Below are 20025 nucleotides of genomic sequence, written 5' to 3'. Positions count from 1 at the left end.
ATGAGAAGTTTCCATTCACCTAGCAGCATGGAAAATTGCCCATGGCAACCACAGAAACCTCCAGAGAAGAACTGGGAAAAGGCACAAAGTATACCTGGTCATAGCATGGATCACCCTAAGAATATCAACATTAAAGACAGTCCTGCTCCCTGCTGAAAACAGTATTTTTGCTTTCTTACCGAGTGTACCTTTTGCTTTATATCATAATTAACAATTAGTGATTCATCCTTTTAACACTTAACTTTTATTCTGAGTCTGTTCTAAAATTTCTACATACGTTTTTATTTCCTGTTTCAAAATGGAAATTACAAAGAACTCAATTGCCTGAAAATTAGTCATTCTATCATAGCAATCCTGCCTACCACCTCTTCAACCCATGATGGTTCTAGGGGTATTAAAACATACACAGCACTCTTCTCGCTGAAATACCAGGCCTCATCAATCAGGGGAGATGAGTTTCAAAGCAGTAACCTATTCACAAGCCAGTTACTTATGCAAATGGCATTGCTTTGTGGAGAATACTTCTGTTAAGCATAAAGTGTGTCCTGCTCAGGAGACCTATAAGCCCTTTCTCATCAGCATGCCAATTATTAGTAACATAAGCACTGAATGTGTTTACATTCATGTGCACTCTGACATCCATTATCCCATTCACATCCCTGCCTACCAGTCAGAAGAAAGGCACTGTCAGGGATTATCAAGGGCTCTGTTTATAGAAGAGAACTCTTAGACAGGAGAAACTACCTCCTTTAGAATACTCAACTCTTTGCAATTTTTCAGACTGCAAATTTAACCAACAGGGGACAATACCAATTATTCCTGTAGTAAATAAATATCTAGCAAAGTCTTAGTGTGTACCTACTATTGTTAAGATCTGGGAAAGCAGAAATAATTCATTGGGCTGCAGTCAAGGACAAAGATGGTAACAGAAAAACAAGTGAAATTGTAATATCTGATAGCAATGAGTTCTATTAGGAAAAATAAAACTAAGAAAGGTATTTGTGGGCACACATATATATATATTTAGAGAGTCATTTAGATTAGGTAGCTAGGTGTGACCTGTAGAAGGAATAACATTGAATCAGGGGACTTACTGAAAAGAGGGATGGCCATGGGTGGAGATTATGGGAAAGATGCAGGGACAGAATCTTGGGGTATTTGATGAAGACATGAAAAGCTTAGCAAAGACTCGGATTTAATTACAAGGAATTTGGATCTAAGTTAAAGATAATCACTACTGTGCTTAAACATTACTCCAGCTATATGTAAAAATTATATTGGGGAGGGGGGATGGACAAGATTAAAAGCCAGAGATGCATTTAGGGGGATCTCCCAGTAAGGCAGGGCAGACAAGGTGATGTTTGAGTGGGAAGCTGGAAAGGTAGTAACGCCTGGTCAGATGCAGGATATAAAACACAAAAGTGCTGTGCCTAATAAAGGAGTATCTATGTGTCTTCATGGTACACTTCAGGAAACAGTTCCAAACATATGCAAGTTAGAGTGTATTTTGATAGTGTGGGCATTGCTTTGATGGTCAATAATACATACTACATATTATCTGCATTTACCAACCCAAGGCCACTCCTGTTTCCTCTGCACACATCCCACCTTTAGAACCCTCTGCATAATGATGAAGTATGTCCAAACAGCACATAATTCCACCCAGAAATACCTCAGCACCAAAATATTTGCATCTTATGTCGGCCACTCATGGGCACTAGGTGGTAACATAATAGTAGTGATCTACAAATTCTTAAGAATCCACACTTCTTTCTTAAGAAAAGAATAAATAAAGATTAAAAATAACAGTAGGTCCGAGGCCACCAAAACAGGGATGAGGAGAATTCTTTTTGTTCTAGTCTGCTGTAGCTCCATGGGGTAACTCTTAGGTAACACTTCTTACCTTGTGATTTTAAATGGCTGGAAGAGACATTTGAGAGTCCTACACCAGAAAAAATGACCTGTGTTGGAAGGCACGGAAATTCATATTACTCTGCTTCGATTACTACATGGAGCATCTGTGTTGGCTGACAGCAATATACTCCCCAAAAGCCAACGATCTTAAGAAAACTACACTATTTCCTTGTCTGTCTCTTAAACTGTTTGGCCTCCACTACAGCTATGGATATGCTCAAGATACATGGATATATGCACACAAACTTTCAGAAAATAAATAAAGTATCTTAAATATATTATTTTGCTGTTAAAAAATTACCTTAAAAGTTGGACAATCATCTTTTTTAAGGCCAAACTCTACACTTAGCTTACAAAGGTACATTTAAAGCAATATAGGCACTGTAGTTCACAGTAATGAGGGTTAGAACATTCTCAGAAGCTGTAACTTTCTTTTAAGGAGTTTGAAGGGAGGAATGTTACTTTGGGGAGAGAGGAAGTCTCTGCCCATTGCAAATGCGATGAAAGTATGTAGTGGCTAAATGTGAGCAGGCAGATTATTGAAGTCCTAGAACTTTAGGCATTTGGCTGGGGTTTGTTTTTTGTATGTTTGTTTGGTTGGTTGGTTGGTTTTTGTTTGCTTGCTTTGTTTTATTTTTTTGCTTTTGTTTTTTGTAGTAGTGTTTGTGAATCTGTGAACCCAGGATGGTAGTACAGACCATTATAATTAAATGAGTGAATACACAGTAGAATTGTGACATGAGGTGGTTCAGACCTTTTGCCCACTTCTGGCCCCCTCAGTAGAAACCATGGGCCATGTTTACATAGCCTCACTGCCTTAGTTCTATCCATAAGACTAATCCTCTGCACTGAAGCCTGTCAGACAGAGCCAAGGTGTTCATTAGTATATCTTTACCACTTTTCAACCTGGCTCTGCTAAATAAGTGTCTACATCTCCCTTAAGTTATAGAGAGGGTCCAGAGGGAGAAAGGGTGCTAAAAATTTTATCCTGGCATGTATCACCGAGTATCTGTTAACACCAATTATGAAGTGGTAATTGATAGAATTTCTTGGTCTCTGCAATGATAACCAGAAACCTTTCATTTTCCCTGAGTAGTTGAAAACCCAGTCGTCACTAGGGCATGAGTCAACAGTACAGGAAAGATGAGAGAGCTGCAACTGGGGACAGAAACTATGTTCCTGTATAAGAGTGAATGTAGATGTCAGTTAGGCTTGATATGTATTCTGCCTGGGTCAGGGCAAGAATGTGGGCTGATTCAAAATGGCCTAGAATACTCTAAATCCTTAGATTTAAAAAAAAAATTGTCTTTGGGATCCATTTGATTGAAGTGATAGTAGCTTTCCACTTTAGATGTTACATTTCACCAAGTGAAAATGCTTTATTTGGCTTGGATGCATCATTATAGTATGCACATCTGTCTAGGACATCTTTATGAATCTAGAGCTCCCTGGTTTTTCCTCTCTGCTTAAATAAGACCTCTTCATCAGGCTAAATTGAATCTAAGAAATCCTCCCACAGCAGCCCACTGAGGATTCACTTTGGGGTTGAGTGAATGGGGGTGTCACTGAGTGCATTGAGGTTTGCACAGTCAACACTCCTGCTACTTTTGAAGTTTGCTACAAAGGTAATTTGATGCTGCTGGCCCCAGAATAACATCTGACATTTAACCATGCCCTTGCCTTCTGCGGTTCCCCAGAGCACTTTTCTCTAAAGGAACAGATTCAAATGAGTTTGACATTTATTTTTAAGTAAACAGGGAGCAGAAATGATTGTAGAAATTCTAAAACTGATCAAATGATATTGGCATTTAGAAGCCTCTGCAGGGGGGAGGTTTATAAAGTTCTTGTTGCAACACCCCTACTCATTTATGACCTTGTACTTATTCGCACAAACCACAAAGACAGTGGTGAGAAGTGTGTTTCAGTAGGTCAGACTGGCATCTGAAATACATTCTAGCTTTTTGTGGAAAGCATTTTCCCTTTCCACTGTGATGAGTGTTCTGATTACACTAGTCCACAAAGAAGTCTAAAGCCAGTTAGTTAAAATTAAGTTGAACTTAAAGTTGGTATGTGTCTATGAGGTACACACCAACTTGAAGGCAATTATGACAGTGAAGTTCTTATACTTAGAAGTAACCACTCAAGACTGTATCATTTACATCCTAATTCCTTTACTATCATATTTGATGATCACTCTAAAGGATGAAATTTTTAAAATAATTCTCAGCTATGGTGATACAGCCTCCCTTGATAGATATTTAAAATATCTGAAGTTATCCCAATCTCTGGTACTTATTTAATGACATAGGAGAGTGGCAAGAATACTAACATCCTGTGATATGTAAGACAAATGGCATGCCTAAGGATGTGCTTGCTACTTGAATGCATGAAGAAGAAACATCACTGGGAAATAGTAGTGAGATTAAAAACACTCTTTAAAGAATTTGGTGTCCTTAAATCCATAACACAGGAAGGATACCGGGTCTGATCCATCGCGACATGACTTTGTGGGAAATTCTCTGTAATAACTAACTTCTTCAGCACTGCAAATGAAGCTTGTTCCATCCTGCAGATACCCAACGGCATGGCTCTATTAAAGCCATTCCTGCATTTGGAGTCAGGGAATGAACCTGAGTTGACCTTTGTACCATCATAGCTGTAGAAAAGCTGCATCTTATTTGAAGAGACAACACTGGCCTGCCTACCAGGCAGAACCAGTCCATGATGTAAATGAAATCAGAATTGCCAATTCAGCAGCACCCGCTCCTAGACCACTGCTTTGGATGTTTCAGGCTCAGTGATTCTAGTGCTTCAGGCTGGGAGCTTTCCTGTCACAGTGTTTGGTATCCAGAGAAATCCCACAGTCTACAGTTGTCAGCTAGTATGGGAATCAAACAAAGCCCAGAAAGGCAATTGCTTTACCCCTGAGACCCTGCCAAGCTTACTCCTTGGCTGATATTGCCCAGGAAACATTCTAATACATCAAGGTTCTACAAGAATAGACATTAGATGTGAATACCAACAAAATGCTAATTTTTATCTATAAATTACTGAGAATAATTCTAGAAGTTAGAGTCAGGGAAGGAATGTAAATCTTGAGCGAGTGAGTAATTCATGAAATAAGCACTGTGAGGCAATTTTTCTAAAAAATTTACATTGCATATCTATCCTAGTAGCATATATTTCATATCCTGAGACTGTAGTAGATCATATATTCATATTCATATTTTCTATTATTAAACCATGGAGCCAATATTCACTGAAAAGTTGACATCAGTCAAAAAACCTTTTGGCTTGATCAGTACTCTCTTAGCAACCTCACTGACACTGATGTGTGTCAAGGCTGAGCAATAGTCACCACTTGAATATGAAGGACATTTATTAACCATCCCAGTTATATTACTGTAAGAAATATAACTCCCAATGCCTGGAATTATTTTGTTAATTTTATGAAGAATGACAATAGAATTTTGGTGGGAACTGCATGGAATCTCTACATTACTTTTTGAAATACAGCATTATCTTCATTGTGTAGTTCAGAAATATGGAAAGTCTTCCCATCATCTGTATCTCCTTTAGTTTCCTTTTTCAATGTCTTAAAGTCTTCAATGTAGAGACATTTCACTGCCTTGGTTAGGATTAGTCCTAGGCATTTTCAATAATATTATGAATGAAATAGACTCTGGGTTCATTGTTGTGATATGTGAAAGCTCCTGAAGTTTTTGCATTCCTTTTGTTTCTTGCAACTTTACTGTGTCTGTTAGATCAAACAGTTTTCTGGTAGAGTATATGGGCTAATTTAAGTACAAGCTTTGTTGTCTACAAATAGGAATAATTTGACTTTTTCGTTCCCTAGCATTGTTACTTTAACATCTTTCTCTTGTTTTATTTCTCAAGCTAAGACCTGAAGTACTTTATTTAAAAAGAAAGATTAGAGTAGATATTCTTGTTTCATTATTAATTGTAGAAGAAATGTTCTTACCATCTTTTTCCTATTCAGTACAATGTTGGCTATACGTTTGTTGGCCTTAGCCTTTACTTTTTAAAGTTATGTTAAAACTATACCTATTAGCTCCAGGATTTTTATAATGAAGGCTTGCTAAAGTTTGCCAAATGCCTTTCTGAATCTGACAAAATGATTTCGTAGTTTCTGTCCTTAAGTTTATTTATACGGCCCATTACATTTGCTGATTTGCATATGTGGAACCATCCTTGTATCTATGGGATGAGGTCTGTTTGATTGTAATATATGATCTCCTTAAAAGTGCTCTTGATCTTTGTTGGGAATTTCTGTATCTATGTTCAACAGGAATATTGGTCTGTAGTATTCTTTCTTTATCTTTATCTGGTTTTGATATCAAAATAAGAGTAGCTTCATAGAAGAAATTTGGTAATATTCTTTCTCATCCCATCTATGGAACAATCTACAAGTAGTGGTGTTATATCTCCCTAAAAAGGTTTATAAAATTCAGGAGTGAATTCATCTGGTTGATTCTATTCCTGGGCATATCCCTCAGGGAATCCATACCCAATCACAGAAATACTTGTACACAGGTTTATTGTAGCCCTGTTCCTAAAAGCAAGATCAGAAGCAGCCTAGATGTCTATCAACAGATGAATGGACAATGAGTACCTGGTACATATATGCAGTGAAACATTATTAATCTTCAAATAAAAATGACATTTGCAGAAAATAGATGACTCTGAAAAATATTGTATCAAGTAAGTCGATGAATGTTCTGAAAGATATTGTATGTTATCTCTCATATTTGGATCCTAGTTTGTAATATATACATCTAATATATAAATGATAATAAGTGTTAGTAAAGCCTCAATTAAAAGGAGACCAAAAGAAAGTACAGAGGTAATAAGGAGGGAGACAGGGTGAAACACCATATGTGACATGAAAGAGGAAAGAAAGTTCTACTCAAACACACTTTGATCCAGAAATACTGCCATGCTCCCACTGCCTTATGTGTTCTTTGATTTCTGTTACTGTGATAAAATACTGGCCAAAACCAACTTGGGAAAGAAAGGGTTTCTTTCATCTCATAGATTACAGTTCACCATTGAGAGAAAAAAAACAAGGTAGGAACTCAAGGCCCAAACCACAGCAAAATGCTGCTTCCTGGCCTGCTCCCTATGATTTACTCAACTACTTTTCTAATTCTACCAAGGTGCCCCTGGCTTGTGATGACATGAATGGAGTCATTCTGAATCAACTACCAACTAAGAAAATGCCCATAGACATGCCTGATAAATTTGGTTGAAGCAATTCCTGCTAAATTCTCTCTTCCCAAGTAACCCTAATTTACATCAACCTAAAACTAGCCAGAATGTTACTAATTTTACATTTTTAGCTATTTTCCTGGCAAAGCAAAATTTGCGTGTGTGTGTGTGTGTGTTTTACCAATTATGATAATTGAAATAGATGGCCTGCATACCATGCCTCACAGGTCACTTTCTCCTGATATATCTTGTTAGATCTCATAACCATTAGTTTCAGGACCCAGGCTCTGCTGGAACAGTGACCCAAAGCAAAGAGGTATACATGGGATCAGAGATGACTTCCTACTTACACGCCATTCCTAATACAAATCCAGGTATAATGAGAGCATTGCGGTGTCATGATTCAAAACCCTTCTTTGGTGTGTCCTGCTTATGCAGTTCTCATCAAATAAACCCGAAGAGATAACTAGTGATTATACAAAATGAAGTCATTGGGGTGTGGGGTGCTGATGAAGTCATCAGAGGACTAATAAACTTATGAATAAGTATGCCTGATAGTGACAGTTATAAAATAGCTATGACTACAATTAATCTTCAGAGCTAGTTCACTGTATTTCTTGTTTAGAGATCAATACACTTGTCACCATCAATTCAACCCTAGTTTTTCCTTTGATTTTTTTAACTTCATTATTCAGTCCAACCTAAGTGTTAGATCTACGTGTAGATACATCTTCTGTTCTAGCTCAGTGGGTGAACAAATTCAAGGTATGTTTATCACCTTACACATTTAATGAAGCTACAGCAAGAACTTTGAAAATGAACCTTCTCTTTCTCTCTTAAACTCCATTACTCACAACATGTTTTGGTCCCACGCCTGGCTGTGGATTCTTTCTCATTAACATCTTATAAAATAACTTGAGTAGTTAGTATCTAAAACACTTAAGAGCCTGTGTTATAGATTTTGACAATTTGGGACTCTCTGATTTTCAGATTAGGAACGCTTTATCAGTACCAAAATCATAACTATTGTGACTTTCTCATTTACACAAGACAGGTTCCTACAGAAAAAAAGTTCATAAATCCCACTAGAAAAAAATAAATAATTTCAAAAGACAGTCAAACAAACAATATATTCACAATTATGACAAACAGCTAATTTCCATAATATGCAAAATATTTATAAATCAAAAAAAAATGTTCAGAACCCTATTGGAAACCGATCAAAGCATATTCATAGGAAGATCATGGGGAAGAAAATAAGATGTAACGTAATTCAACAGTAAAAGAATTTCATTGATCAAATTGGCAAAACTCAAAGATCAAAATAATATAATGTCAATAAATGCCACATAAATATAAACTGGTAACATTTTTGTTATGATGTAACATTAAATAATGTGGAAACCTTATTTAGCAGATACTTTAGAATCCCCTTTAAGTGAACAAACTCTTTGAGTCTATATTTTCACTACCTAAAATTTACTTTGTATATATTTACTATAATATTGCTCATAGTAACAAAACAAAAATGACCTAACCATTGTTTAATAATTTAAAAATTATAGAGAGACAGAGAGTGAAATACTAAAATTATGGTAGATAATGAAATAGTTCCACTTGGGGTCATATAGAAAGTTATCTGAAGGAATCTTTTAAGTCAAAAGTTTATTTTATAATGTCATTGATTGCTTACTATAATCACGTTTTGACATTTTATACTCATATGTTTCTACAATACTCCTAAATATTCTAGTGAATAAATATTCCTGACAGTGAGACAGGTGGGAGAGAAAGGCAGGAAGAGACACCTACAATTTATGCTTTTAAGATGTCTTAATGTTTTGTGTAATTTAGGATTTTCATTACTATGATGAAAAATCGTGAATAAAGCAACTTGGAGTAGAAATGGATTATTTGGCTTACGTTTCTGTATCACTTGAAGAAAGGCAGGACGGAGATCAAACAAGGCAGGGACCTGGAGGCAGAAACTGATGCGGAGGCCATGGAGGGGTTTTGCTTACTGACTTGTTCCTCCTGGTGTGCTCACTCTGTTTTCTTAGAGAACTCAGGAATGGTACCACCCACAGTGGACTGGGCCCTCCTCCATCCATCACTAATTAAGAAAATAAATGTCTTAAGCTGTATCTTCTGGAGGAATTTTCTCAATTAAGGTTCTCTCCTTTCAGATGACTCTAGCTTATGTCAAGTAGACATAAAACTATCTAGCCCAGTGTTCATTTTTACAATAAATGAAGATTTTTTTTATCATAAAGGATGTGAATAAGCCTTTGGAAGTAGTTCCTCTCCCCCATCCCTGCAACACAGAAGTTTAAAACCTTTCTTCCTGCACACATACATACCATGCTTTAAAATACTTACTATGTACAATGAAGATATACAAAATAAAATTGTAAGACACACCTATAGTAATCTCATATACTTCTTCATCTCCTCCCCAGGGTGAGCAGCCACAACCTACTCATTTGGCAAAAATCCTAACTATAGCACACCACTCTCTATTGTAGTTCTCATGCTGTGTGCTATAAATTAAATTTTAAATTGTTCATCCAACTGTCGGATCTTTAGCTCTCATTTCCTTGTTCCCCTATCCTGGCTCTGAGGTGACACCCCTCATTCCTGAGCAGAGGGAAGTCAGTCCAGTCAGAAAACTAAGGGAAAAAGAGGCTGCTTAGAGACACATGAGCAATGTTCTCAAGTCACATGTGGAGGTTATATAAAATTTATGGGCCCAATATAACAGATTTCATGCTTTGACTTAATGATGGGTAAAATCAGAACACAAGACATGGTTCCTCTTCAGAGTTGGCAGATTACAAGACAGTCTAAACATGGTGCTGGTACTAAACTATAAATAGATGTCCTGTTGGAGTAGGGAGACTAGAAACACCCTACATCTGTGTCCCTTCCAAAAGGAGAATATGTGACCGACAACTAGTCATTTCTCTTTCACCACAGACTAGATTCCCCGAAGTCCCTTTTCCTTATTGAATTGTAGCTCATTGAACAGTGTTTTCAGGATGCATATTGTCCATATTCTCCCTGTAGCAAAGTGTCTCAAATATACTCTTTATCTTACTATAATTCTAAGACGTTTCCTATATAGGTATATAAGATGTTTCCTATATAGGTATATATGAATTTTTTTCAGCTTTTTAAAATGAAGCAAAACCTGTCATTTAAAATAGCTGTTATTTAAAATAAACAGCAATTGCATCATTCCTTTTCCCATGGCAATGCTTCTTTGGAGCTCTTCACAAACATTTGCTTGAGTTCCTATACTACAGAAAGCACTGTAGATGTTGTATAAGGCATAACTTTGTGCTTAAAAAAGCTCATGTTTATCTAGTGCTATTCTAAATTATTTACAAGGAACATCTGATTTAATCCCCACAACTATTCTTCATCTACTCCTTAGTAAGCACACTGAACCACAAAGAGGCCAAGCAATGGCCACAGTCAGACTGCGACTAAGTGACAGACACAGGAAGTCTGTGTCTGAGCCCACGCCTGTACCAGCCTGTTCTAAGGGCTGACTATATGTGCAGAGGCTGCACTATAGAACAGCAAGGATTCCGAGCCCTTTGTGATACAAAGTACAGTAGCAATTCAGACAAAGGGGGTAGAATATTCATGGAGATGCTTGTCAAGCAAAATTTGACAGGCATAATGGGGACAATCCACTTACATGCCACATAGGTGAAAGCTCTCAATAGGCAGAAAGTTAGTGCTGTGCATAAAGTCAACACTTGTTTCATTTCTGTTTGTTTTGATCTTCAAATGGCACAGGAAACTTTTTCCACTGTAAACAAGAATGGAAAGACGTGAACTCAAGTTAGTTTTTTCAAACATATGATCATCAAACTCATAAGGAGAGCCATGTGTGTTTCTTTGCTTCTTTTATTAACAGAGAGTCTTGAGGAGAAACTAAACTAGAATATAGAAGCAGAACATAAATAATACAGTGTGGATTCTATGTGTGCCCAGACATCCAGATGATCTGTAGATCTTATCTAGCTAGCAGCTCTCATTCTCCATATAGAAATGCCACTTGGAAGAAGCCAAATGTTCTACCTAAATTCACAAGGAATTGAATTGGTAATGCTTCTACCTGAACCCAAACTATACACAACCTGTCGTTCCCTGCTCAATAGCATGTCACGGTCTTAGCTTGTGGACCGTTCTTAGTTTGGTACAATGACCTAAGAATTCAGAGACAAAACAGACAGACAGACAAACAAACAGAAACCAAGAATAAAAAAACATCCCTACACGCCTCAAACATGTCTACCCACACAGTGGAATCCATCTTGGTTTTGTGCAAAAATCTTTAGTCCTTTTCTCTGTATCTCCTCACTCCTCATCTTTTCCACTTTGTCTGCAGGCACTTAAGGAAACAGCAAGGCAATCAGAGACATAATCAACGTTTCCCTACCTTCTAACTGTACCACCATGATTTGTCTCCTCCTTTACATGGCATCCTTGGAGATTTTTCTTTATGAGGATTTGATATATCTAGGGAAGAATAAACTGAAATACAAGCATGTGGTTCATTCTGCAGGAAAGATGTAACAAAACCAGAATTATTTAATTTTAATATTTCTTTGCTTATTGCTCAGTTCCTTCCCCAAATACAAGTAATATTAGGGGCTTGTATGGTGTCTATCTATTAGAAGCTTTGCTTATAGTATTTAGCAATTGATCTGACTGCCACACATAATTGTGGAATATAGCCCACAGAGTTTGTCCTTGCAAGCTTAATTGTCCTCAGAAGTGAATTAATTATGAACATTCTGGGAAATACACTGTCATTACTCTTAGACTGTTATTTTGTGAACAGTAGAGAAACCACAGGAAGTGACCCCAGGTCCTGTGCTTCGAGGGATGCCGCATGTCCAGCACTTTGAGGAATGTTCCTCCATGGTTTTCTCAATGCACACACTGTTCTAACAATGCAGCTTTATCAGCTTGTAGAGCTCAGTATCGACCCATAGAAACAGGCGTAATGCTTCTCATCAGCCAGCTGCTCTTGCCCAGCCAGTGGTCCCAACAACTACCACTAACTGGGGCTTCTCTAGAAGTCTAGCTCAGTCCAAAAAAGCTAGGGTCACAAGTTTTACCATGAGGGTCTGCAGTTCCATTAAATGCTGTTCTGATGCTGTAAGATAATTGGGAAGGCAGATAAGTACTTGCTTCCTTTGGCCCAGATTTAATAGCAGGTGCTGTTTGCCCCATCTAGACAAAAGTTGGCTTAGTGAGCTTGTGAGCAGCTCCCCAGACAGGACCTTACTTGTGAATGTCTTTCCCGGGTGGAAGGTTGCAAAGCCAGCGGGAACACATAGATTGAAATAACTTTGATGGTGGTTAAAGACACAGCGAGAGGGTGTTGGGGAGACTGATATCCCTCTGGCTAGCCAATGAGAGAGTGAGAAAAGAACAGAATGTAAATCCTCAATAAAAATCATTGGTCATGTTTAGTAACAGAGCAGTCAGGTTATTATGTGACCAGCTAACATTTTTAATTCATACACTAACCATTTGACAATAAAAGGTATGTGTCTCAAAAAAATCAAACAAAAACTAATCACAGAAATGTTTATAAAAAGAAGAAGGATGTGACATTGGTTCTGGTTCTGCCCTGGAAGACACAGAACTGAAAGAATCACAATTATCATTCTATCTAATAGACAAACAAGCAATGCTTCTGGGATTTACCAATTCTAAACACTTGAACAAGTACTTAATATAATATATCTCAATCCATTCATTTCCCATATCTGTCATAGATTAAAAGAGAATAAACTATGGTTCCTCCAGTACAAGGTCTTGTTAATCTGCTTGTGTTTGGTTTGGAGAAGTCTGTGTGATACTTTGCACAGTTCTGTGTGTGTAGTATGGGTTCAGTCACACACAAAGACATATACAAATTGGGTGGTCCAGCTGCTTTAATAAAATATGTATCAGACCATTGGGTTGTAGAAATTTCAAAGCTTTTGTTTTTTGACAGGATGCCTGCCGTTTTTCTCTCTTGACTCCCGCTTGTTTTATTCATTTTGGGGTAGTTGCCAATTAGACCCAATTGGTAAGTATAATTAACAAAAATCTTGAATTTGCTCTTAAACCCCAACCAAGAAAATTAACCATAGATGCTATAACTTCCTTTAAAAATTCCTAACCACATCACTCTTCTGACTGCTGCTTATATCTTCTAATACATCCATCCCCACCAGACCTTAGTGATTCCTTTATACCTGTCACCCTGAAGATGCCACTTAGGACAGCATAGCAGCATCCCAAGATAAGACTAGAAGTAATCATTTATTCAAATTCCAGATACTATGCAAGACATTGCCATATATACTGTCTCTTTTAATACTTGACAAATCCAGTTAAGGTAGAAATTACATGGCTTTTTATAGTTATAAAATGATATCTCAGATATGTTATACCTTTAATTTTATATCCACCTACTAGATATGCACCTGAGTATATATCTAGTCAGATGTAACTTCAAAATACTTACTACTTCTTTCATGCACATATAAAACATTAGCTTGCTTAAGACTCCTTAAATCTGACTGCCTTTAAAAGCTTGAGGGCATTGCTTCATTCAGCACCTAGCTGAGGACTTACTCTGTTCAGGACTTAGTTAAGCATTACTTTGAACAAGTCATCAAACAAGGATTCAAGGGGGAGAGAATGCTGGTCAGTGGCTAAGATGTTGGAGAATCAAGATGAGCAGAAAATGAAGAGGGTGGTTAAGAGGGGCAAAAGGAGGCAGATGGAGGAGCTCCTGACCGTGTACCATGGTTCCAGTCCTTCTTCATGTGACTCGTGGACTTCCCTTTGTCATCCTATGCCTGAGAATATATGAAGGAGGCTGGGAAGGCAAAGGGACGTTCAATTGTCATCACTGGCATCTTTTTTGATCATTACACCATCATCAAATGCATTTGGATAACCATAACATGGAAATTACCATCACTGGGCCCATAACTTTCCCAAGACAAGGATGACAATTCAAAACATCATCGAACCTTACCCAGAGAAGTCAAGAAGTAAGAAAGAGTAATTCAAACTCTTCCATATTATCGACCTCATTGTTCAAACTCTAACTGGTAAAGGAAAGTGAGCTTCCTCTGAGAAGGTTATATGTCTATCAGGAACATCCTACTACCTTTTATGGATGCTCTAGACTGTTTAGACCAATCATACAGACTTGCTCCTGTCTCAACCAAAGACCAACACTGAGTGCAATAATAAATACCAAAGTCATGGGCAGTTACTGGGGAATTTGATGACTATGTGATTTTTCAGGTGCTCTTAACTGCCTGTGTTATTGAAATTTTCTGCTGCCATTTAGATGGCCTTCTATCTAAAGTAGCAGTTCTCAACCAGTGTACTATGATCCTATTGGCTAATTTTATCTCCAAAAATACCTACGTTATGATTATTAGCAGAAGCAAAATTATAATTGTGAAGTAGCAATGAAAAAATAATTGTATGGTCAGGGGGTGAATCACCAAAACATATGGAACGTATTGAAGGGTCACAGCATTAGGAAGATTGAGAATCACCGAACTAAAGAATGATTTGCATTGAAAATAAAATCTTAGCTTTCTATTTGGTGAAATGACTTGGCACAAGTTGTTTGTGTGAGTAAAACCTTAGCCATCCTTGTTAATTAAAAGTCACTTTGAAAATCGAGACAATGAAATCAAAGCAACTTTGAGGAATAGAAGTAATTTTAAGGAAAATGGTTTCTTGGTGTTTGCCTGTCTTGTTCTTCTGACCCTTTCTCAATCAAATTAGGATCCCACTCTTTTTGAGAAAAGAAACTTTTTTTATTTGGAATTACTTGTCCAGGGATGGAACAGTTCTTTTAAGCAAGTCTGACCAGGTCATCTGCCCAGCATTCAAATGTAATCTTCTAAGCTTGTCTCCATGGAGTTAAGAACTGTAAAAAAAATCTTTGCAGATTAGAAAGAGTTAGGTTGGAAATGATTTAGTTTTTTGTTCTTAAGATTAGTAAAACTTTCTGCTGGTGATCAGTTAAAGTAGATCCTTTTCAGGGCAACAGGACCTTCCTTGTGGGACTTGGTTCCCTTCTTGTTTCATTGCTTAGTGAAAGACCCTCTATAGTATTCCCATTTCTTTTCAAGCTCACTTTCCCCCTAATGCCACATGGACATTCTGGTCCACTCATCCGAGGATACTTAGAGTTCCCTTGACTTAATATATCCTCATGGGTATGTTTTGTCTTTTCTTCATAACTGCTAGAACTCTGGCTCTCTTGTTCCTAATGGCAACAGTCTTTTAACCTCTCGGCTTAAGAATCCACCTTCCGTCCAAGTCTTTCCCTTCCTCAATGAAACTTCTAGGCCCATTTCCCTCACATCTCCCACATCCCCACTTTACTTTATTGTCTAAAACGCTATGGTAGCATTTGTTATTCATTAGTGATAATGTGTCCCTTTCTCTGCTCAGTTGCTCATCACCTGCCAACCACGAGCCCGGAGAAAGCATAGCCTGTGTCTTAACCATTTTCATGAGAACTTAGTGCAGTCGCGGGCACATACAAATAGGTGTCCATTAGATCACTGTTGTCAATGGAAATACTTCGTTTTCTTAGACCTAATTTCAGCGTTGCTTTCTAGCTTGAAATCGAAGTTTAATAGGAGGGCTTAGATGATATAGTTGAGAAAGGAAAGGCAATGAGGTAACAACATAATAGAGACCCAAAGAAGAAAACGGAATGGCAAAGCGTTTAAGCAAAGATAACCATGAGTACCATGACTCCTGCAGAAGAGCATCCAGTCTGCAAAATCTGAATGTGCTCCTATTTCATTGTTTATTATTCTCACTGTGATTATTATTCAACCATTTCCAACTAAATTAATGCATTTAGAAGCTCCAAAAGAAATATTTTGCACTAGCCAAGTCTATTGTGACTTCAGTATTTCTATTTATACAGAACAAAAATTATCTATTGATTTCTCCGCACTTACTGAAAGTAATAATCACCCGTGTCTCCATTTCCGTCTAGATCAGGATCAATTCATTTGGTAGCAATTCACAGCAAAGCTTAGAAAGTCAGGCAAACAGAAAATAGATGGAAAATGTTTGTGCTGAGTGGGCATTTTTTCTGCCATAATCATTAACTCACTGTTAGAAGAGATGGTATTTCATTTGCTGGGGTCTCAAAGAATTATAGACTAAGACTCTCATTTGCTTAAGATGGCTAGCTCTGAAGAATTTATCACAGGACCCTCCAAAGTACCTTTGAAGATTGCAAATAATTTGTTTAATCCCTGCAAAATGTTGTTTGGAATATTTCAAGGTTTTAAAACAAATTGATGTAAACACAAAATGCAATTCATATAGTTCTGAAGAATGACTAGAAATGTTGTTTTAACAATAAAAAAAAACATTCTAACCTTTAAATGCTCAACTCATTAGCCCCTTAAAACAATGAGAAAACAAGAGATTTTATGCCTTCATAATGGCCAAACAGGCAAGCAGCAGATTTTTCCCCACTCTTGGCAGCCATGGCTGAAGTGAAACAGCATTCTTTCCCTCAACAAACAGGCTGTCCCTATTCCACAGTGGAGGCCAGATTTCCAAACTCAGCAAAGGTCTACATGCTGCAGCCCAGAAGGCAAACACTCAAGTCCTAAAGTACAGACAGGGGAATGCTCAACCCTAACAAGTCTTGGCATCTCTGGGTCCACATGAGGATATGTGGACAATTCCTGCTGGAAAGAAGCAGAGTGGAAAACAAATAGGTGCGCCTTTGCCAAATTGGGGAGGGTGGAGATTGAAGAGTCAGCTTTCCTGGTCATCAAACAAATCGGAGCTGAGTCCTGCCTCATTAGCAGCATTTCTTCCACCCAGAGGGAGAACACAGGAAGTGTGCACCGTCTGCGCTGCACATTAGGATGTGTTATGAAATCCTGGGGGAGGCAGTGAAACAAGCCACAACTGAACACAGCGTGCCTGTGTGAAAAGTCGAGGCAGCTGTTCCCTGAACCTTGTTTTCTAGTCTCAGACCGTGGCCTGTTGAAACACAACAGCATTTGATTTGCCCTGTTGATTTATATGTTCCCATTAGTCAAACTCAAAGAAGTGTTTCAGTAGGAATTGTTGTTCATAAACTTAGACACATAGGAAACGTCACCTACTAACACTAGTCCTCCTTAATTCAAATAGATTCCAATATCCTCTTCATAGCATTTTTGTTAAGTTCAAACATGCTATAAATATTAGTCCCCACCGTCCCCCCCACCCTACCCTAGTTAGTTTTCCCTTACTGTGAGAAGCATTTGAGCCGGGCACTGTGGTGCCTACCTGCACTTCCAGGTCTTTGGAGGCTGAGAGGAGGATCACAGGTCTGAAGAAAATCTGAGTCGTAGGACAAGACCCCACTCAGGAACACAAGGAACCTGAGAAAAACCACTTATGACATTTGACTTCAACTTAAGTTTAAGTACATGGTCTCTGAGCAATTAGTTGCTCTTAGCAGCCCGACTTCTTATTAGTTCTGCAATGTCCCAGTTAGTGCCATTCTGGAGAGTGAGTCTTTAATATATTGACATGTGGATCCCAGATACAGCACCCCGTCTCTCACCCTGCATACACCCTGTCTCTCCTGCTCACACAAATTAGAAAATTGAGAAAGGTCTCTTAACTCCCTTCACCCATGATACAGCAGTTGTCCACATATGTTTACCCATCCAAAACAGGAAACCCTGGCCCTACTATGCCAGGTAAGGCCTCTGGGGATGCTATAATATTAAATAGATGGATGAAGAACAAGGAGACTGTGGAAGTTGACAAATGAAAGCTGAAAAGAGATTAAAAAGCTGGTGTTAGGAAGCCCAAATAACAGATATCAGATAGATAAAGGGAATCAACACTAGAGATGGAGGGGATTGAGTAAGGAGAAAAGAAGTGGTGGATTGTCTGAAACCACTGAAGACTGCCCTTCATCAGCAGGATGGCCACTATACTCACATAGTTCACAAGTACGTAAGATGTCATGGGAACCGACTATCAGCTCTGGAACAAATCTCTTTTATTTCCCCCAAAAGAAATTTTGTTGGATATTCTCTGCATTTACACTTCAGATGTTATCCCTTTCCCACAATCCCATCCCCCTCCCATTGCCTCCATGAAGGTGCTTCCTCTCCTAAACACCCTCTCCCACCTTAGCACCTTGGCATTCCCCTACACTGGGAAAATGAGCCTTCACTGGACCAAAGGCCTCTCCTCTCGTTGATGTTAGAGAATGCTGTCCTCTGCTGCATATGCACCTGGAGCCATGGGTCTCTCCATAGGAACTCATTGGTTGTTTTTTTTTTTTTTTTTTTTTTCTTAGTCCCTGGGAGCTATAGTGGGTTTGGTTAGTTGATCATTTTGTTCTTCCCATGGGGTTGCAGACCCTTTCGGCTCCTTCAGTCCTTTCTCTAGCTCCTTCATTAGGGTCCTCATGTTCAGTCTGATAGTTAGCTGCAAGCATCCTCCTCCACTGTATCAGTATGGCTCTGGCAGAGCCTCTGAGGAGGCATCCATATCAGGTTCCTGCCAGTAAGCACTACTGGGAACAAATCTCTTATCCTAGTACCAGCTTTATATGCTTCCTCAACATATCACCTGTACACAAACGCCTCCATAGAAGGCACATTCCTCTCTCTTAAGCCCTTTACAAAGGCCACTAGAAGGCTTATCTTTAAGTAATCTTGCTTTTAGCAGCTCTAGCCAATGGAACAAACCCGCTGTGAAATGGAAGAAACACACCTGAATGGCTCTTAGTGTCATGAGGAGAGGGGAGGACAAACGGAAATCTAATTCAGAACTCCATAAATTCTCCCAAGTAACAAAAATACATTACTAAGCATATTCTTTACTTACAAGCAAGCCACCAAATAGAAAACTTGGGTATAAATGAGAAATTTTCACTAGTACAGTGAAACTGGCAATGAGAGTTTTCTATACAGTCCCAAGGAGCCAGGTCTAGGGGCTGAATTCCTATGGAGTTCATGTGCCAACAAAGGCAGTGTGCCTGATACAGCTGAATGTTCATCATCACGAGGCTTCTATATGCCCATGTTTCCAAGTTAGGCAGTTACCATTGCATACTAGGGATAAATGAACTAACAGAATTTTCCTCCTACAAATTTCTTCAGAACATTATCTAGGCCCAAAAGTATACAAACTGTAGCCCAGGAACCAGATCCATCATATCTATATTATAGATAAAGGTATGCTGCAACATACGTGTTGCTCTGAATAAAATATTTCTCCATGATTCGGTGCCACAGTCACAACCCTTCAGCAGAGTCTATCCAGCCTGCCAAGCTGAAAATAAATGCTTATCTGGCCCTTTAAGGAAAAGGTTTGCTGATGGCTCGTGCTTTAAAGTAGACTCCTAGGGATGGGAATTTTGGGTCCCACCCCATGAACTTCCAGGCACATTCTAGATATCAGCTGTTTTGATCTCTCCCTGCAGCTTAAGCTAAGCCACTAGCTCTCCAAGTGTGCTCCCTGAACCAGCAGCTGCAACAGAGCCTGGAAACTGCTGAAATGCAAATTCTCACCAATCTGAGACTCCCAAAGAGGGGCCAGTATGTGTTTTCAAGCAGTGACTCCCCGCAAGTGATTCTGATGGGTCTAAAAGAAAGAGCCTTTGTCCTTACAGACACTGACAAGAGATTTCCACACGCTGTTTCTTCTGATCATTTTCAATGAGCAAACTACTTCTCTACATTAGGATTGCAATTTTAGGGCATCCCTGAAAGGGCCATATTTTTACTTAATAATCTCTAGATAGTCTTCTTTTAGATAATAAGGTCAGGAGTTATTATT

At 38.4% G+C, this 20025-nt stretch overlaps 1 protein-coding gene across 21 annotated transcripts in view; it reads left to right on the top strand.

Moving 5' to 3' along the window:
* TRPM3 (transient receptor potential cation channel subfamily M member 3) overlaps positions 1-20025 on the top strand; it is a gene marked incomplete at both ends in the record, with an annotated part of 816961 nt that overhangs the window by 581853 nt on the left and 215083 nt on the right. For 6 of the 21 annotated variants that reach the window (XM_080911703.1, XM_080911706.1, XM_080911720.1 and 3 more), the window contains one exon: positions 13169-13243. The exons of the other annotated variants lie outside the window; for them this stretch is intronic. In XM_080911703.1, the coding sequence (XP_080767829.1) occupies positions 13169-13243 (75 nt within the window). The remainder of the gene's footprint in view (positions 1-13168; positions 13244-20025) is intronic. 21 annotated transcript variants of the gene reach the window in all.

Source organism: Micromys minutus, assembly GCF_963924665.1.
Source record: "Micromys minutus genome assembly, chromosome: 2".
Taxonomy (NCBI): Eukaryota; Metazoa; Chordata; class Mammalia; order Rodentia; family Muridae; genus Micromys; species Micromys minutus.
Note: the sequence above shows the minus strand (reverse complement) of the source record. Positions and strands in the feature narration are given on the sequence as shown.